This window comes from Cebidichthys violaceus, unplaced genomic scaffold (assembly GCF_023349555.1).
Source record: "Cebidichthys violaceus isolate CVI_PGR_0920_01 unplaced genomic scaffold, fCebVio1.0.p SCAF_10, whole genome shotgun sequence".
NCBI classification, from domain to species: Eukaryota; Metazoa; Chordata; class Actinopteri; order Perciformes; family Stichaeidae; genus Cebidichthys; species Cebidichthys violaceus.
The window spans coordinates 465,343-482,300 of record NW_027176263.1 but is presented as its reverse complement, the minus strand read 5'-3'; the positions used below and the strand labels follow the sequence as shown (position 1 = coordinate 482,300).

Below are 16,958 nucleotides of genomic sequence, written 5' to 3'. Positions count from 1 at the left end.
CATTGGTAGCAGCATTCAGATAATATTTCTGTTAAGCTTCAGGAATGACTTGAGATCCCACAGACATGTGCATGCAAGTGGAGTTTGTGATTTCCTCTGAAGCAACATTATCCTGCCATCATTTAATTATGCAAACATAACGACGCTGGTCTGAGTAGATATCCAACTGTTGCCTTTGAACTATGCGGTGAAGAATGAATCACCAAGTTAAAGAACAAGCCGAAGTGTAGGTGTAAGATCCAGGAGTGGAAGAAGTATTCAGATCCATATCGTCCGACGATGATTTAGCGTTTTATTGGTTTCAAATTACCTTGTAAACTGGCTACTTGTTAAACAATCTGGTCGAACGCGTCGTTTCTCAACTCCAATGACAAAATGACAATAAATGATCCTTGAATCCCTTCAGTCCTTGTACAGGTATGAGATGTGTACTTAAACATGGAGGAGAATGTCAATATCAGTGGTGTACATTTTAACCAAAATTCCTGACTTGATAAGATCTAAACAGATTAGATTGTGACAAGTTGTAAGTGTTGCTCCGTTGGCAAATTTTATGAATAGAAGCCCATTTCGCCTCCGTAAAGAAAAGTGAAAAGGTGATTATTACTGACAGGGTTACTTAAAGTGTGGAAGACTTTAACTGTTAGTGATTGGACAAAAGATATTTCAGTCTGGACCGAAGTGGCGAGCAGACAGACTGACATTAGCATCCATACAGCCCTGCAGCTACAGGTTTTATTTTTTCTTCACACATTAAATAATAAACTGCAGTTAGAGATTGTTTTCTGCTCAGTGTGAAACCTGTTAGGAGCGGCTCGGTCTAATACCTGGAGGACAAAAAGAGGACACCTAGAGTCTGCCTGAGACTCATAAAATCATAAAATGAATGTGTGGCGTCTGGACTCTGTGTGTGTGCGTGTGTGTGTGTGTGTGCGTGTGTGTGTGTGTGTGTGTGTGTGTGTGTGTGTGTGTGTGTGTGTGTGTGTGTGTGTGTGTCAGCAGCAGCCTGGGTGGTACCAGCCTATTATAAGCATGCTGGCAGTCAAAACATTTTAGTGCTCTCTGCTTCGTACTTCTGTATGCAATACTGTGTGTATGTTATGGTAGTTCTATCTTTGTTAGGACCAATTTGAGTTGTAGCCTTTGATATCTTTGTAAAGTGGATTTCGGGTGAACATTAGAGATTCAGGTTCAGATTGGGCACTCGTGGAAGGTATCAAAGTACATTTATTCAAGTACTGTACTTAAGTAAAGTACCTTAAAAACTTTACTTGACTATATTTTCTGCTACTTTATACTTCATCTCCACCACATTTCAGACGGAAATACTTTACTTTTTACTGCACTACTTTTAGTTGAAAGCTTTAGTTACTTTGCAAATTCAGATTAATACTAATAAATGATGATTGTTATTATGAATTAAACTACCCAGCAGTATATAAAGGAATCAAATGCAACATTAAAGTGATGAAAACATTAATACATCAACATTTAAAATCCATACAGTTTGAAGCTAATAGTTTTTTATTTTTACTAAAGTATGTGCTTGTAAGAGTATTTCTACACTTTGATATGTTCTTTCATTTTTAAGTAGTATAGAAGTATAGAAGAAACATATGTGTGTGGTGTCTGGAGAGGTGAGTGTGTTTTTATTCTCAAAAATCTCTCATTTTAATATCTGAAACATGAGTGGGATAATTCTGGTCTGTTGTATCTCTTTCCCAACAACTAAATAAATGAACTATGTTCCAATAACACATACAAGATCGCATTAAGATACCATCAAACTCACATTAGCGCACAACCTACATTACCAACTAAAAAGGAAACATACGTAACATTCAACACCACAAACAACACCACACTGAATTTGAGCTAGTTTTAATCTACAGTTAGCAAGTTTAGTCCAGTGGTTCCCAACCTAGGGGTCAGGCCCCTCCAGAGGGTCACCAGATAAACCTGAAGGGTCATGAGATGATTGATGAGAGAGGACCGAAGAAGAAACTAAGTTGTGATACTCAAATCTGTTTTCATTTTCTGGAGTTTTCTCAAGTCTTTGAATGTTCATTTGAACATGTATTTAAATGAAACCATGTGAGACGTTTAGAGGAGAAATGTCTCTTTGGTGCAACAGACAACAACTCTATGACATCTGAAATGTGACAAGCAGACAACTAAAATGTGTTGTATTTTATTGTATATTTTTGTATGTAAAATTAGCTGTAACTAGTACTAACTACTAGTCTAACAAAGTAAAAAGTATGATATTTCTCTCTGAGATGTAGTGGAGTAGAAGTTGCATAACACTGTAAGTACAAGTATCTCACAATTGTACGTACTGGAGTACTTTGTTATTTGGTTACACTACTGGCTCCCATCATCCCAGATGTTAACAGATGAACTGGATCGCCAACATAAGTCGTAATAAACCAGAATTATAACTACACATGTGCAATGTTGTATTTGGTGAAAATAGGGATTTGTAGTTTTATTGCAAAAACCAGAACAGTATAATTTAAAAATAATTTGAATCTTCCATTCATCAGCTGATTATTTTCTCGATTAATCGTTGTTGAAAAATAGTGAAAAAATGTCCATTAGAGACGTCCAAGGTGATGTTGTCAGATTACTTTTGTCTGACCAACCGTCCAAAACCCAAAAATATTCAGTTTGCTGTAATACAGATGTAGACCCTGCCTGCCACAAAATCATCCTCCCCTTCAGTTTACTGCGTGTTTCTGTTCTCAAAACACCCGTTTCACTTCCACAGCACCGACGAAGATCAAATGAAGTTTCCCCTGTTTCATCAGTAAATGTTATGTATCACATGGTCGACATTCGTCTTAATTTGTTTTATGTGGTGTTTGTTCTTTTGCAGGGATTTTGCCATTTTAATGCCAGGGCTCCCCACATGCAAATGTTGCACCAAAACAAGTTCCCTCCCCTCGCTACATCTGTGATTGGTTTAAAGAAATTAGTAGAATTACCACCTCGTGGTTGCATGCCTACGTCAACCAGTCAAGTTGCAGTTTACAAACAAGTCTGTACAAAATGTCATAATTTTATCCTATTAGACATTTGTGTAAAATTGTCATAATTAGCATTTCAATTTTCGAGTTATTGCCAAAAACTGTGAGGTCACAGACAGTCAAAGTGGCTGTTTGTGCCAAATTTGTATTGCAAAGCACTGCTGAGACATCACGTTCACGAGAATGGGATGAACGTGAGGTCACAGTAAACTTCACCTTTGACCTTTTGACAACCCAAAAACATAATGCCCTCAAGACTACCTGTGATATGAAACAATGAAAATCAGCAAATTTTCACATTTGAGACCCTGGAGAAGTTAAATATTTGACTGTCATGGCTTATCAATTATCAAAAAAGTGACAGACTTTTTTTTTATCAACTTATTGATTAACTGACTTGACTTTCTTCATTGAATGGTTGAAAGCAGAGAAAAACATCAATAAGTGGTGCTTTGGACTCACCCGGTTCGGGCTGGGTAGTTCCCTCTGTCTCCCAAATGAGGGGTCTCTGACGCCCCGGGGTGAAGCCTCTCGAGGTTTGGAGAAGACGCTGCTCCTCCTCCTCCTCCTCTTCCTCCTCTTGCTCCCAGCTCCTCCTCGTCCTCCTCCACCTCAGGGTCTCGTGCTCTCACCTCACAGTGCGCGCTCACCAGTAAGCCCAGTACCAGCACCAGTTGTCTCACTGCCATCATGTCTGCTCCCCTTCACATCACTGAGTGGAGGGGAGCACGACCACCAGCTGCTTTTAAAAGGCTGGGAGGGGGGGGGGGGGGGGGGGGGGAGAGGGAGGAAGGAGGGAGGCCACACCTCCTGTTTCCTCTACTCCCCCTCCCCCCTCTCTCTCTCTCAACAGTCTTCTGCTATGTCTGCATTACATTTGATATATGATCTATCATTTTGTCATCCTGATTGTAATTTAGTTATTTTCTTCTACTCTGTTCCAACAATATTAACTGCATGTCTGGAAGAAGTACTCCGTTCTTTTAGTGAAGTAAAAGTAGTTATACTACAGTGTAGAAAGACTGTTAAGTCCTGCATTTAAAATAAGCAATAAGTAAAAGTACTAATCATGCAGATTGGCCTTTTTTGGAATAACATATGTTATTGGATAATAATTATTGATGCATTAATGTGATCATCACTTTAATGTTGTTGTTGGTAAAGGTGGGGCAAACTATAGTCTCCATATACTACAGGGTAGTTTAATCTATCATAATTTATTAGCTGATTATATTTCGTATAATAATCTGCAAAGTAATTTAAGTATTTAAATAATTGTAGTGCAGTAAAAGAAAAAAAACACAATATTTGAGTGTGAAGGAGGCAACAACGAGGTTTCACCTCTCTTCATAAACTCCTTTACTCTGTCTGTCTTCATGTTTACCCTGTGGAAGTGATAAGAACAGAGGAAATCCACTGAGCTGCAGGAGAAATTACCTCCTTCCTTTCTCTCTGTGTGTGTGTGTGTGTGTGTGTGTGTGTGTGTGTGTGTGTGTGTGTGTGTGTGTGTGTGTGTGTGTGTGTGTGTGTGTGTGTGTGTGTGTGTGCTGCTGTGACGACATTCTTCAAAGGACTGTTTGAGGGTTAAGACTTGGTTTGAGGGTTAAAACAAACCTATGTAACATTTAAATGTCCAAAAGTACTCATTCAAAATAAAAGTTAGATTATTTTAACAATAACAAAATACACCACACTTACATTCTGGCTGCTATAAGACGTAAAACAGAAGAAGGATGGCGACAAAAAAATCATTCAAGTTTCAAGTTCATCATTATCCAGTTTGAAAACATTCATTCAGCAAGCAGATATTTGGATAGAATGACAAAAAAACATTATAAAGAATTAAAATTATGAGAAGTATTGGAATAAAAACAAAATGTATTAGCTGAAACAAGAACCACATTGATGAGAGGATATTTGACCCGGTAACAGCATCATATAATCTGCTTCCATTATTTGTATCCAGTGTCTTTACATTCGGTCAGCAAATAAACCAAATACTGGAGCTCAAGTTGTCAATGTTCTTTGTTGTGATGTGAGGGTGAGAATATGTCTCAGGCTCACTCTGACTCTGTTATTCTGTCACATGTTGTTTGTTTTTTTTATTTGTTAATTCACAACAGTGAAGCGGATTACGGTGAGTTAAAGTGAACTGAAGTAGAGGAGGGTGAAGCAGAGGGAGGAAGGCTGACGGTTCCTGTCCAGGCTGAGAGAGCCGGGGACTTTTCCACTGGGAGAGAAGGGGGGGGGGGGGGGGGGGGGGGGGGGGGGGGGGGCATTTCCGAGGATTGTTTTAGAGCTGTGTGGAGATGGAGGAGGGTTGAGAAAGCAAAAGTGTAGAAGGATACTGTAGACTGAAATGACAGACACTTATGGTTTTGTATGAATGGTATTCATCAGCTTTGTAGATATTTATCAAACCTATGAGCAGAGCCAATTTTTTTTTTTTTATATTTGCACTTGGCAACCAACAAGACAGCATTGGTGGAAAGCAACGAAGTATATTTTCTCAAGTGCTGTACTTGTGTACAATTTGAAGGTACTTGTACTTTACTTGAATATTTCTATTTTCTGCTACTTTATACGTCTGAGGGAAATATTTTACTTTTTAACTGCATTATATGTGTCTAACAGCTGCTGATACTGTTCAGATTGCGATTATTAATTCAACAAATAGGTCAATAAACTAATAAATGATGATATTATTAGATTAAACTACCCAGCAATATATAAAGTAAATAAAAGGATCTCCATCTTTACCATCTGCAAAATTGAAGTGCTGAACACAATAATCCATCAATAATCATAATCCAATAATATAATATCCTAACATGGGCTATTATGTATATTGAGTAATCAAACCTTTGGTATTTCATGTATATTTTGATGTTAACACTTTTGAATGCAGCACTTTTACTTGTAACAGTATTTCTACAATTACTAAAAGTACTTCTACCACCACTGTGTTTACTCTTAAATCTATTTTTCAGGCAAGTAACAAGAGAACAGGCAGGACGAGCTCAGTGATTTGTTGAAAAAGTGAAGATGCATAAGCATACTGACATCATGGTGAGGATAGAAGTAAAGGAACAAAGCAGTACTGACACTCAGGCAGGAGGAAGTGGAGGTAAACACTGAGGGGGCTGATTGGGGAATGAGGAACAGGTGATCAGGAGGATGAGAGTCAGGTGACTGGGACAGGAAGTCAGAGGACATCTGGTGGACAGATGAAGAATTGCACTCAGGAGGCCAACTCTCTTTAGTACACTTCACATTCTTCCAGTACAAGACCTAAATATTAATCACATATGTGTCGTCATATATAAACATATTCTTGACACTTTCTCTCCATCTAAATTCTTTAAAAAAGTAAAAGTTTTTGAAAAAAAGGTAAATGTTTGGCAGTAAAATGTTTTAATGGGAAATTATTACAGTGAACATTTTCATGTTTTACAGAAACGTTTTAGAGTGATGAGCATTAAAGCTAATAGTTTAAAAAATATATACATTTCAGGCAGCAGAGAAGTTGACATGAAAAAAACAAAGATAAACAGACTTCAGAAGCTTTTGGCCGAGCTTTCGTGCTGTGCTTGTGTAAACATAGAGCCACACAGAGCTAATTGAAATGGACATGTTCATGCTTGTTGAACAGATGTATTGATAAAGTTTTGGATTTTTACTTGCAAATGTTTTATTGCACTAACAGTAATGAGCAAAGTTGTCATCAACTCAAATAATCTTCACTTCACCTGGTTCATTTTAGTGTCTCCACCCAGCCTCTCTGCTCTGCATGCTGACTTAGTTCTGTGTGTACTATATGTAAAAACATAAAAAGCACCAGTAACTGGGTCAGGGCTTATCAATTCTCCCGTCCCATTTAGTTAATGTAAAAATGGGAAAGGTTCTCACTAGAACCAGTGTTGGGTTTGTCCGTTCTGGGCTGCTGTAGAAACATGGCGGACTCCATGGACAAGGACCCGCTCCCTATATAGATGTTAATGGCTTTTTCTAAGCAAAATAAAACATAGCGATTTTCTGTTTCAGGTAATATCATAGTCATGCATATTATATTCCATATCTGCCAATTAATCCCCCTACATGTTACACACTTCCTTTAAATTAATGAAATGCATTTGATTCATCAACATTGCAAGACAAATCTGATGTTCTAGGTGCATTAAAATATGAGTCAGTATTATAAAGACTTGATGTACAAAACTATAATTCTTATCCTTTCAGCAGCTGTTAAACTGAGCCATACAGAAGCAAGGTCTATTTGGAGAAGCTCCGTTTTTAACTAATGTCTGGGAACAAACTTGAGTTTTATTGGCTCTTTCGGCTGGCCCATCCAGTTAAACTCCAACGGAATCTAAAGGGAGAAATAAATGTAAAATAAGGGACATGACAACGGAGCGGCAGGACAGTCTGAATGCACATGAGAGTGAGTGAGTGAGTGAGTGAGTGAGTGAGTGAGTGAGTGAGTGAGTGTGTGAGTGTGTTGCTCTTACCACGGTGTCTCTGCACGTTTCCACGGTGTAACTCTGCAGGATACGGACAAGAACCGTCTTCATGGTGAGGACAGCGTAGCGCATCCCAACGCAGTTACGAGGACCGAGCCCGAACGGCATGTAGGCGTACGGGTTCACCTCCTCCCCACCGTCTTTACTGAACCTGCACAGACGACCACAAAGACACTCTTTAGATCAGGGCAGAGCTATGCATACTTCAACACGTTTTTGTGGGTAAAAGCTACCATGATCCCACACAGTAATATTTAATGTACTATTTTAAGTCAGGCATCAAAACTGGAATTTGTTTTCAGAATTTGATATCTGAAATATAATTATTATACTTTTATGTGATTGCAATAGCCATCCAGTCACCAGTAGAGTGATAGAACAATGGATAGATATTAATTCCTAATTTTCATCACTGAATTAGTATGACAGCACACTTGTTGCATGTCGTCTACTCGTTCTACTGTTTCACTACATTTTGAAATGAATCAATTTGCCCGTAATGTCGCATGTGGCCACTGTTCACATGTTATCAGCTGCTGCGTCCAAAGTCACGAATGAACTTTCACTCCCAACTATTAAGCCAACATGGACGAGAAGTGGCCAGTAAAAATGAAAACTTGAACATCGACAATTTCATAACAACTGTTTAACTCCATCTTCTGAAGAAGATTGTGTGATTTGACCACAAACTGCAGGACAGCTAGTGGTGGAAGTTACATGTTCTCCACAGAGAGCGTTCTCACTCACAGATTCATGAATGAAAGCTTAGTACAGTGTATGTTTACCTCTCGGGTCTGAAAAGCTCAGGTGAGCTCCAAAAGCGTGGGTCCTTGTGTAGTAAGTGAACTGCAATGCCAACCAGGGTTCCCTCAGGGATGGTGAGGCCGTGAATCTGGGTAGTTTTTTTGCACATCCTCTCAAGCCGAGGTGCAGTGGGAATCAAACGCTGCGATTCACTCAAACCTGGTCCAGGTACTGCAGACCGATCACATCCTCGTATCGAATTGGAGCCTATATGGCCAAAAGATAAACAGGTGAGGCTTAGAATAATATACAACGTCAGCTATTGAAACGTTTGTTACATATGGCAACGAATCGCATGCAGAATGACTGTACATCTCTCGGTAGGTTGGCATCGATTTCTTCCTGCAAGGTCTTCATCGCATCAGGGTTGATGGCAAGATTGTAAAGGATGTAGCTGAGAGTGGCACTGGTGGTCTCATAGCCGCCAAAGATGAAAATGAAAGCCTGGAAAGGATCTCGTGCTCAGTCAAACCTAAACAAAATAAATCAAAACGTTCAGCAAGAAAACTACTTTCACAGGCGGAGACTTTGACATTTATCTTCTCACATAACACATACAGTGCATTTACTCTTAAGCTAAAAGACTTAAAAACATGTTTTCCATTTAAAAAATATATTTTGTTATTATTGATTATTATTCATTTTTAATGTCCAAAAGGAGTTTAAAAGAGAATTTAGACATTCAAAAATAGGCAAACATGTAATGCTTACATCTGAAATTATCAACGCCAACTGCTGTGGTGCAAACATACCTTTACTTGGCTGATCTTGTTCACTCTTTATGTCCGTTTCTGGAATCTCGTTTTGAATCATCACCTGCAGGAAGTCTGCTCGAGTCTGGATCAGCACAGAGAGCATTCGACACAAATTGGAGAGTGGCATCAATCGTCCCATTTAACTTTTGTAAGCGATAAACTTATTTCCCAAAATGTCGGGATGTTCCTTTAATTCTCCTTTGTACAGATGAAATGCTTACAGATTCCTCTGCCCCATGCTGGTCTTTAAAGCTCTTGATGATGTTGTAGAAATAATCCACACTTATTCTGGGCATCATGTCAATTTTCAGGAGATTCAACAGACGGGCGCCAAAGGGAAATACCACTGAAAGAAGACCAAAGGGTTGTTTAGCTAAATTTGCCTACTCGCGATTCCATGGTACTGATATATACAGAGGTGAAGGGAGCACATACTTAGTATAAAGAAAGGCCAAATTCTGAAGTTAAGGACCTTCGTGATATGAACATTAAGCGGGTCATCTGGGTTGTTTATGGAGTTTGCCTCAACACTGAAGGATGCACTGGTCACAACATCTAAACTATAAGGAGCCATGAATCTAGGCAGAAAAAAGAGAGGTGGTTTCTTTGAGAAATTAACATGGATTAAATGCTACCATTTTTAATTCATTTTATGAGACTATAAAAAGGTTACCCCTTCTTAGTAGATTAATCAACTAATCGGTCTTAGTCGACTAAGATTTCTTGAGGAGATTTGTAATTTTTTATGCTTTTTTCAAGCTGAATGACTCCCTCCCCCCCCCGCCAAGAAAGTTATGAACACATCTCTGGTAAACACAAGATTTAAAGTGGTGCTTTTGTTTTAATCTCTCGATTAAATAAACTAATAGATTAGTTGACAAATTGTACGAGTGTTAGTCGACTAAGAACCTCTCAGGTCAAGGACAGCCCTACAATGTAATGAAACGATGGCATAAAGCAGATTAACAGCATACTTTTTGACATCGAGAGGTTCATCCACATGCATTTGTCCAAGTTTTTCAGCGAGCCGGTCTGCATAGCGAGCAACGATCGGAAAAACCTTTCAAAAACAAATGAAAAAAAAGAATTGTTTAATGTTGATAATGTACATATGTATTTCTATCAATGATGCCAACTTCTTTTAGCAGGTCTATATGGTCAGACTGTAGACACACAATTGTAGAGATATACTGTCTGCACTTGCAGGGTTCCCACTCTTTTCTAGTGATAATTTTTCAGGACATGATCTAACTGGTAACTGGTATGACAGACAGAGATTGCGCCATACACTAATATGTTCCTCTCAGCCGAAGTCTGATTCAAAAGATGTGCTGCTATGGCTGTTACGTCTCTATGATATAATCTCTGCACGCTTAGAAATTATAGTTAGATTTAGAGTTTCGCCCACTTAGGTTGTAAACCTGCATGTGCTACCATGTGAGGTGACTTGGAGGTGTGTTCACAGCATTTACACAACATAACAGCCAGGTGGCATCCTCTGGGTCTGAAAAGTGAAGCCAATCCAGAAGTGCCTTGAACTTTCATTCTCTCTACTGGCCATCATGGGGCGACTCCACTGGCTACAAAAACGAAGTCAGATTGTATAGAAGTCTATGAGAAAATGACTCTACTTCTCTCTTGATTCATTACCTCAGTAAACATGAGTTTATGGTCTCAATCTCTAGTTTCAAGTCTTCTTCAATACAGCATGATGTTCATTTAGTACATTATGGGCCATTTAGAGTAAAAGAGACGATAAAGCAGAGTATGTTTTTGGGTGCGACTACCTTCTGATTGACAGGTTGCTGCAAGAGCCATATACGGCGTTTCTACCACAGTGACACTCGTCCGCAGTCCAAATATGGTCACTATCGTTCACTGGTTACAAACACCAAGATGGTGATGGCCAAAATGGTAAAACTCAAAGCTCCAAAACCGTAGTCTACAAAGAACACAACATTTTCCAGGACATTTGGCATTTTCTCTCACGTTGATTTGCATGATATGGAAGTTGGTCTACTGTTTTCCAGCTTTTCCAGTTCACGCGGGAACCCTGACTAGGTCAAAGGAAGCATATTGGAGAAGTGGTTATTGAGCTCGGAAATCAAACCAACCTGTTTCAGTCTTCCGCTGGTGAAGCATGGTGATAAAGTGCTCCGCATTCTTTTCCACCTCTCATCTTTAACTGCTGTAATTGCATCAGCCATAGGTCCTGCCACTGGATTATCCTGTGAACATGACATCAGTTAAACTGAATGTTTACATTCTCGTACAGAAGAGTGCCCCAGACATGTCTCCTTGTTATTTTGTCTGCCCCGATAACGTAAGTAGTAGGATCAGTCTAAGTTGTACATTTTTACTAAAACCACAGACGCATCTTATTGCTCACTTGTAGAACAGTGAAGAGTGTTGTAAGAGTTGGGGTTTTTTCCAGTTGCATAAGAAGTTGTGTGTGCGGGCTGGTGTAATCCTCAAGCATAAATCTCTGACTCTGAGTACCCTCCAGGACATTACGACAAATCCAAACTTCCTCCTGACTTGAATGAGGCATACTTAGCAGCCTTTTCTTCCCTTATGGTTCAGCAAAATAAGTTTGAGCTTTGAACATTCCTGATAAGGTGGATGCAATAAGCATTTCCTAACCATGTCGGTCTAAAAACAGGCATGACATTATAAGCATCTATCTTTTCTTTTTATTCTTTCTGTTATTCTTGCATCATTGCATAAAAACAGGATTGCTCAATACGCCCACTTCCCCTGCACAGCGCTAAGGGACCTACCAGTTTTGTGTAATTTGATAAACAGCTGATCAACACAAAAACATGAACAATACAAAAAAACTGACTCCAAATGTTACTATGTCACTTAACATGAATTTCCATGTTCTCCAGTGTACGATAACATACGAGTCTCTTACCCTTCGGTTGGTAAACACAGAGTAGCACTCCTTCACCAGCACAGTTTTAACAATCTCAGGGTCTGCCACTATTAAAACTGGTACTCGTGCATCAAACAACCTGCACAAAAAAAATACAATGTCACAGTCTAAATGGTCAGTTATTAACTAAACATGAACATTTTAAAAAAAGCATCCATGTGAGCTCAAAGGCAGAATTCAATTTATGATGGTTGAAATTGTAACCAATTCCTACAAGGAAAGAAATATCTTTACCTTTCTGTGGCAAGTTTCCCTTTCACTATAAACTACACTATCCAGTGGTGAAAAGTTATAAAGTAGATTGACTCAAAGACTGTATTCAAGTACAATTTTGCAGAACTTGTGCTCGTACTTTACTTTAGTATTCAATTTTCCGCAACTGTAATTTACTTTGTACACTAGTTGACAGATTAAGTTACCGGTTTCATCACAGATTAAAATTCTACATTATTACTATATTTTACATTGACATGCTTTGAGAAAGAAGAACCTTTTTTGGCTTGTGACCCCTGTGCTGACCCCTCCCTTCCACTAGGGGTCTGTGTCCTGCTTGCTGTCTATTCTGTCCTTCAGGATGTTAATCGGCCACTGATGAGCCACACCTGAGACTGGTGTGATAAAGGCTATAAACAGGCACCATGCGAACAAGACCCGGCCCCTGTTCTTTGGCTCCTAACCCTTGACTGACACGGCTGCTGCTTTGTTTTGTTTGTTTGTTTAGTTTATGTCACTATGAATAAATTTATATGTATTACTTTTACCACTCGTCTTGTTTCCCTTATGTTGCAACCTTTGAGCTGGGTTGTAACACCCCTTGTAATAAAAAAGGCACCATATGCTTGGGCCCATGACAATTACCCTTTGATTTGTCATAGAAGGGGGCACGGCTACTTGGTTGTACTGGTACTTTAATATTTAGCTAAGGATATGAGTACTTCTTCTACAACTGACGTCACCAGTAGGAGGAGAAAAGATGAGATGAACAACTCACCCCCAGACGTCCCCGTACTTGGCTTGGCATTCACGGTCAAAAGAAATGAATCCCTATAAAAGGAATTTCATAAACAAGTGTTATAAGATTCCAAAAAACAAATCTTCCAACTAGGTACACGAATTGAGTGTATAGATAAGGAAAGGAACCCAGGCTACTGGGACTGCTGAGTTATGTTTTAGTAAATAAATAAAAAATATATTGGAACCAAATAAGAACATTATAAACACTCATTTGTATTTCCCATATACCATTCGCTATAAGGTGTGTGTTTGTTCACGTGTATGTTACCTTTTTAAGGTATAGAAGTGTTCCAACAAACGGCCACGGCTTTGGTCCCACTATTCCCAATTTTTTGAAAACCCTATATGGCCAAATGCCATACCTATATTATTAAAAAGACAAGAGTTATAGTTGTTTCACGAACATGCATCCATAATGCAACAGCTTGACGACAAATATCGTTGTTGTAGTACACATCAAATCGCAACCTAGTACTACTTAGACAGTTATAGAAACTACTTACAGCAATACAAGGGTGAAAAAGAGAGCCAGCAAAGTCCAGGTAGTTGCTGAAAACATGTTAAACACAAACATGTTGCCTTCTTGCAGGGGGAGAGCTGCACGCGAACTACTTCAAAAATGACGACAGACGCTGTGAAACAGGCGACCTTTTAAATGTCCGGTGGTGGGTGGAGCACGCAGACTACAGCTCCAGGAAGACATTTGTGGTATTTGTGCATATAGCAGTACAGTGGCGGCTCGTTATACTGTCTACCTGAGCACCGAGGGCGTGTACTTAGATGCTCATAATACTGTTGTCCAGCTTGGAAGACTATACGCTTTTAAAAGCCAACAACTTAGTTTGGCTACTTCATGTAAATACGCTCTTTTCTCATCAAGCAGGAAGGTGCATCAGCAAACAAAGCTAATTTAAAAGCTTTAAGTTTAAAAACATTTAAACTCAACTAAGATTCAATTACAACAACGTCTGCTACTGTGATAGTTACAGAAATGAAAATATGCATTGTTTTATATATGTATATATTAAACGTGTGTTTATGTGCAGGTGTGTGGATATGTGAAGAGGAAGGAGACGAATCAAGTCGCAGCTCAGAGTACTGCAATGCAAAGTACTGCAATGCGTCCTCCTTGTAATGTTAACACACTATTTTAACCGACTCCTTGAATGAGAAACGTTAAAAGTATTTCCTTCTTTACCGATAAGTTACAATTACTGACTGCGCAATAATAAAAAACAAACCCGTTTGCACTTGTTTGAGCTTTCTCGGGCACCGTAGATAACCCGGAAATGAAATCGATTACGTCAACAACCATCCATGCCAGTAACAGCTAACCGCTAAAGGTGAACTACATTCATCATAGTTAGAAGGCAAGGTAAGAAACAAAAGCGTGGCTAACAAATATATGTCTGTTATGGCTATTTATTGATACCCTTTTCAAGCTGCCCTTGGTTTGTAACGTTAGCCTACAGCTAAGCTAGCTTAACATTGTACGTCAACCTGGCTACTGTTAGCAAACATACATTAGCCTTCTGCACACACACAAGTGCACACACGAGCTCTGATTATTTAAGGGTCATATGTTGACTTTGTGTGTAACGTGACCTCACGGAGGTAACGTAAACAAAGCGTCTGCTTAAAGTTTAGACAGTTTGAATGTAACAAAAACATGAGACTAGTATGACATAGTGTGAGCATCAATCCCTGATCAATAACCCTGCAACACTTATTATTATAGTATTATCTTATAATTATTAAATTATATATTTTGGATGTTTGTGTATTCAAATCCTGACCAATTGCTTATTTTTCACTGGATTGGGTTTAAATTTGTACTGAACATCCTAGAATTATAGGATAACATGTATTCATGTAAATCATTGTTGCTGAATGTTTTACAGTAATCAAATTATTTACAAATAAATCATTATTTCACTCAAACGAAAATTCTTTGATTTTCAATTTTATTTTTATTCAATTTTTCTTATTTATATTGTAATATGCGTCTATTCTACATTTGTGTATTGATATTTTTTCTTAGTTTTAATAATTCATTTGGTTTATTATCTCCATCTAATCTGTTTCCTTAACTTGATTCCCAAGTTAAAGGAAAAGCACAACTTTAATTAATAATTTATTTAAGAGTTCCAGCTCCAGGACCCTGATACTGACATGGCTGACACTTCAATATACCGTTATTGTTATCTTCAAACAGGTTTTACTGTTACACTTTTGAGTTTTTACACAATAACCCACGTAACCCCGGGGGAGATAAAGCTGTCGATGTGATGTCATGCACTGCTGTAAAACTGACACAATCAATGAGGCATCATACTTTAACAACATTAGGTTACTGATTGTTGGTCATTGTACTAAATTTCAATAGTGGAAATATAATTCACAACCACATGAAGTACGGATTTATCTGAGATGCACTCTAACGTCAGTGTTTTTCATTTATTTTCTTTCTTCTCCGTTTATTTTCAATCCTCCGTAGCCGTGTGTTTTATCTACTGTATCTGATTTATTGGTTAAGCAATCACAGTTTCCACAACAGTGCTGAAGAGCTGGACTTGTATGACACAGATGGGGCAAATTCCTCTCTGGTTGTAGTAAACGGTACATGTACAGTAACCCAGAAGGAATGTAAAGGGTAACTGTATTTTTTATCATCACATACGCACATGAAAGTTGACCTCTGCATAACATTTCATTTAGCTGCTCTAGTGTCAGAGTCCTGTTGTTGTACATGCTGGCTCACTGTCATGACTTACTGAGACACTTGAATAGAACAGAGCCATCGTTAATGTTATTAGTAACACCTGTGCTTTTCCTATAATGAGTAGTCAAGTTGTCTGCTGTGAAAAACTAAATATACTAGTGGACCTTGTTGTACTGTTGTTGTTGTTGTTGTTGTTGTTGTGATATGACTAGTTTTATGTATATGTTATAATAACTGTTTTGTCCTTTTAGAAATACCTTGCCACCATGTTCCTCACCCTCACCCTGCTACGGAAAGGCATCCCCGGGAAGCAGTGGATCGGAAAGTACCGTCGCCCACGACCGATCACGTGGCAGATGAAACGCAACACGCTGAAGCATCTGGAGCGCGAGGCTGAGAACGAGTACTGGATCAGCCGGCCGTACATGACCCCGGAGCAGGAGTACTGTCACGCCGCTGAGCGCAGAGCGCAGAACTGGCTCAAGATCAAGGAGGCCAAATTCGTCAATTTTCCTGAACACAAGCGCATCGCGGATCACCTGAGTCATCTCAACATCACCAAGACGTGGTCAAGTTAATGTGAGCGGAGGAGTAAACGTGCGAGGACTGTGACAACGTCGCCTTTATTTGTGCAGGAAAGCTCGGTTTTGTTGTGTTTATGGGAAGCAACACTTTGTATGTCAGCTGAGTTGTTGACCAAATCCATAATTGACTGTTTTAACTCCGTCTGCCTCCATAAAGCAAATCTGTTTGTTTGTTGTACTGTATCACAGACTGAATCCACACCACTAAAAACCTGCTTACCATTCTCCAGCTGATCTGCGGGTCCTTATTTTAGCTCTCATTAAGAAAACACACTTTCAAGTTGAGAGAAACCACCGGTTATGAAATCTCTATAATTATATGAACTGCTGAAGTGTGCTCCATGAGGAAAAGGTTGGAGGAATTATATAAATAGTCTGGGGAGGTTGGGGCAAAATTATGTAATGTTATGATAGGTTAATGTCTCTAATATGCATTTAGCTGTTTTACATTTAATGTATTAAAGGGTTGGGACTGTCAGAAAACCCAACAGCTGAAACTAGAGTGTTTAATCCCTTTGAAGTTAGAAAATCCTGGAAGGTTTGCGTAAACGCTCTCAATTAATGGATTCTCATGAAATGTGACGTTTTTTTT

General features: G+C 38.9%; 2 protein-coding genes and 1 pseudogene across 2 annotated transcripts in view; 1 reads left to right on the top strand and 2 right to left on the bottom strand.

The window, feature by feature from the left end:
* Positions 1–3,732, bottom strand: part of mmrn2a (multimerin 2a) — a 31,934-nt gene extending 28,202 nt beyond the window's left edge. The window contains exon 1 of the mRNA XM_068719447.1: positions 3,492–3,732. Coding sequence (XP_068575548.1) covers positions 3,492–3,721 — 230 coding nt within the window. The 5' untranslated portion in view covers positions 3,722–3,732. The remainder of the gene's footprint in view (positions 1–3,491) is intronic.
* Positions 3,733–6,420: 2,688 nt separating this feature from the next.
* LOC137878877 (cytochrome P450 3A27-like) lies at positions 6,421–13,729 on the bottom strand (annotated as a pseudogene).
* A 216-nt stretch (positions 13,730–13,945) lies between these two features.
* On the top strand, positions 13,946–16,593 carry mrpl57 (mitochondrial ribosomal protein L57). The gene is made up of 2 exons (XM_068719359.1): positions 13,946–14,435; positions 16,034–16,593. The coding sequence occupies exon 2, from the start codon at positions 16,049–16,051 to the stop codon at positions 16,358–16,360; it is 312 nt and encodes a 103-aa protein (XP_068575460.1). The 5' UTR covers positions 13,946–14,435; positions 16,034–16,048; the 3' UTR covers positions 16,361–16,593.
* Positions 16,594–16,958: the final 365 nt, after the last annotated feature.

Bases quoted from the DNA above. Each gene is read 5' to 3' on its own strand.
- mrpl57 (XM_068719359.1), top strand. From the start codon at position 16,049: ATGTTCCTCACCCTCACCCTGCTACGGAAAGGCATCCCCGGGAAGCAG.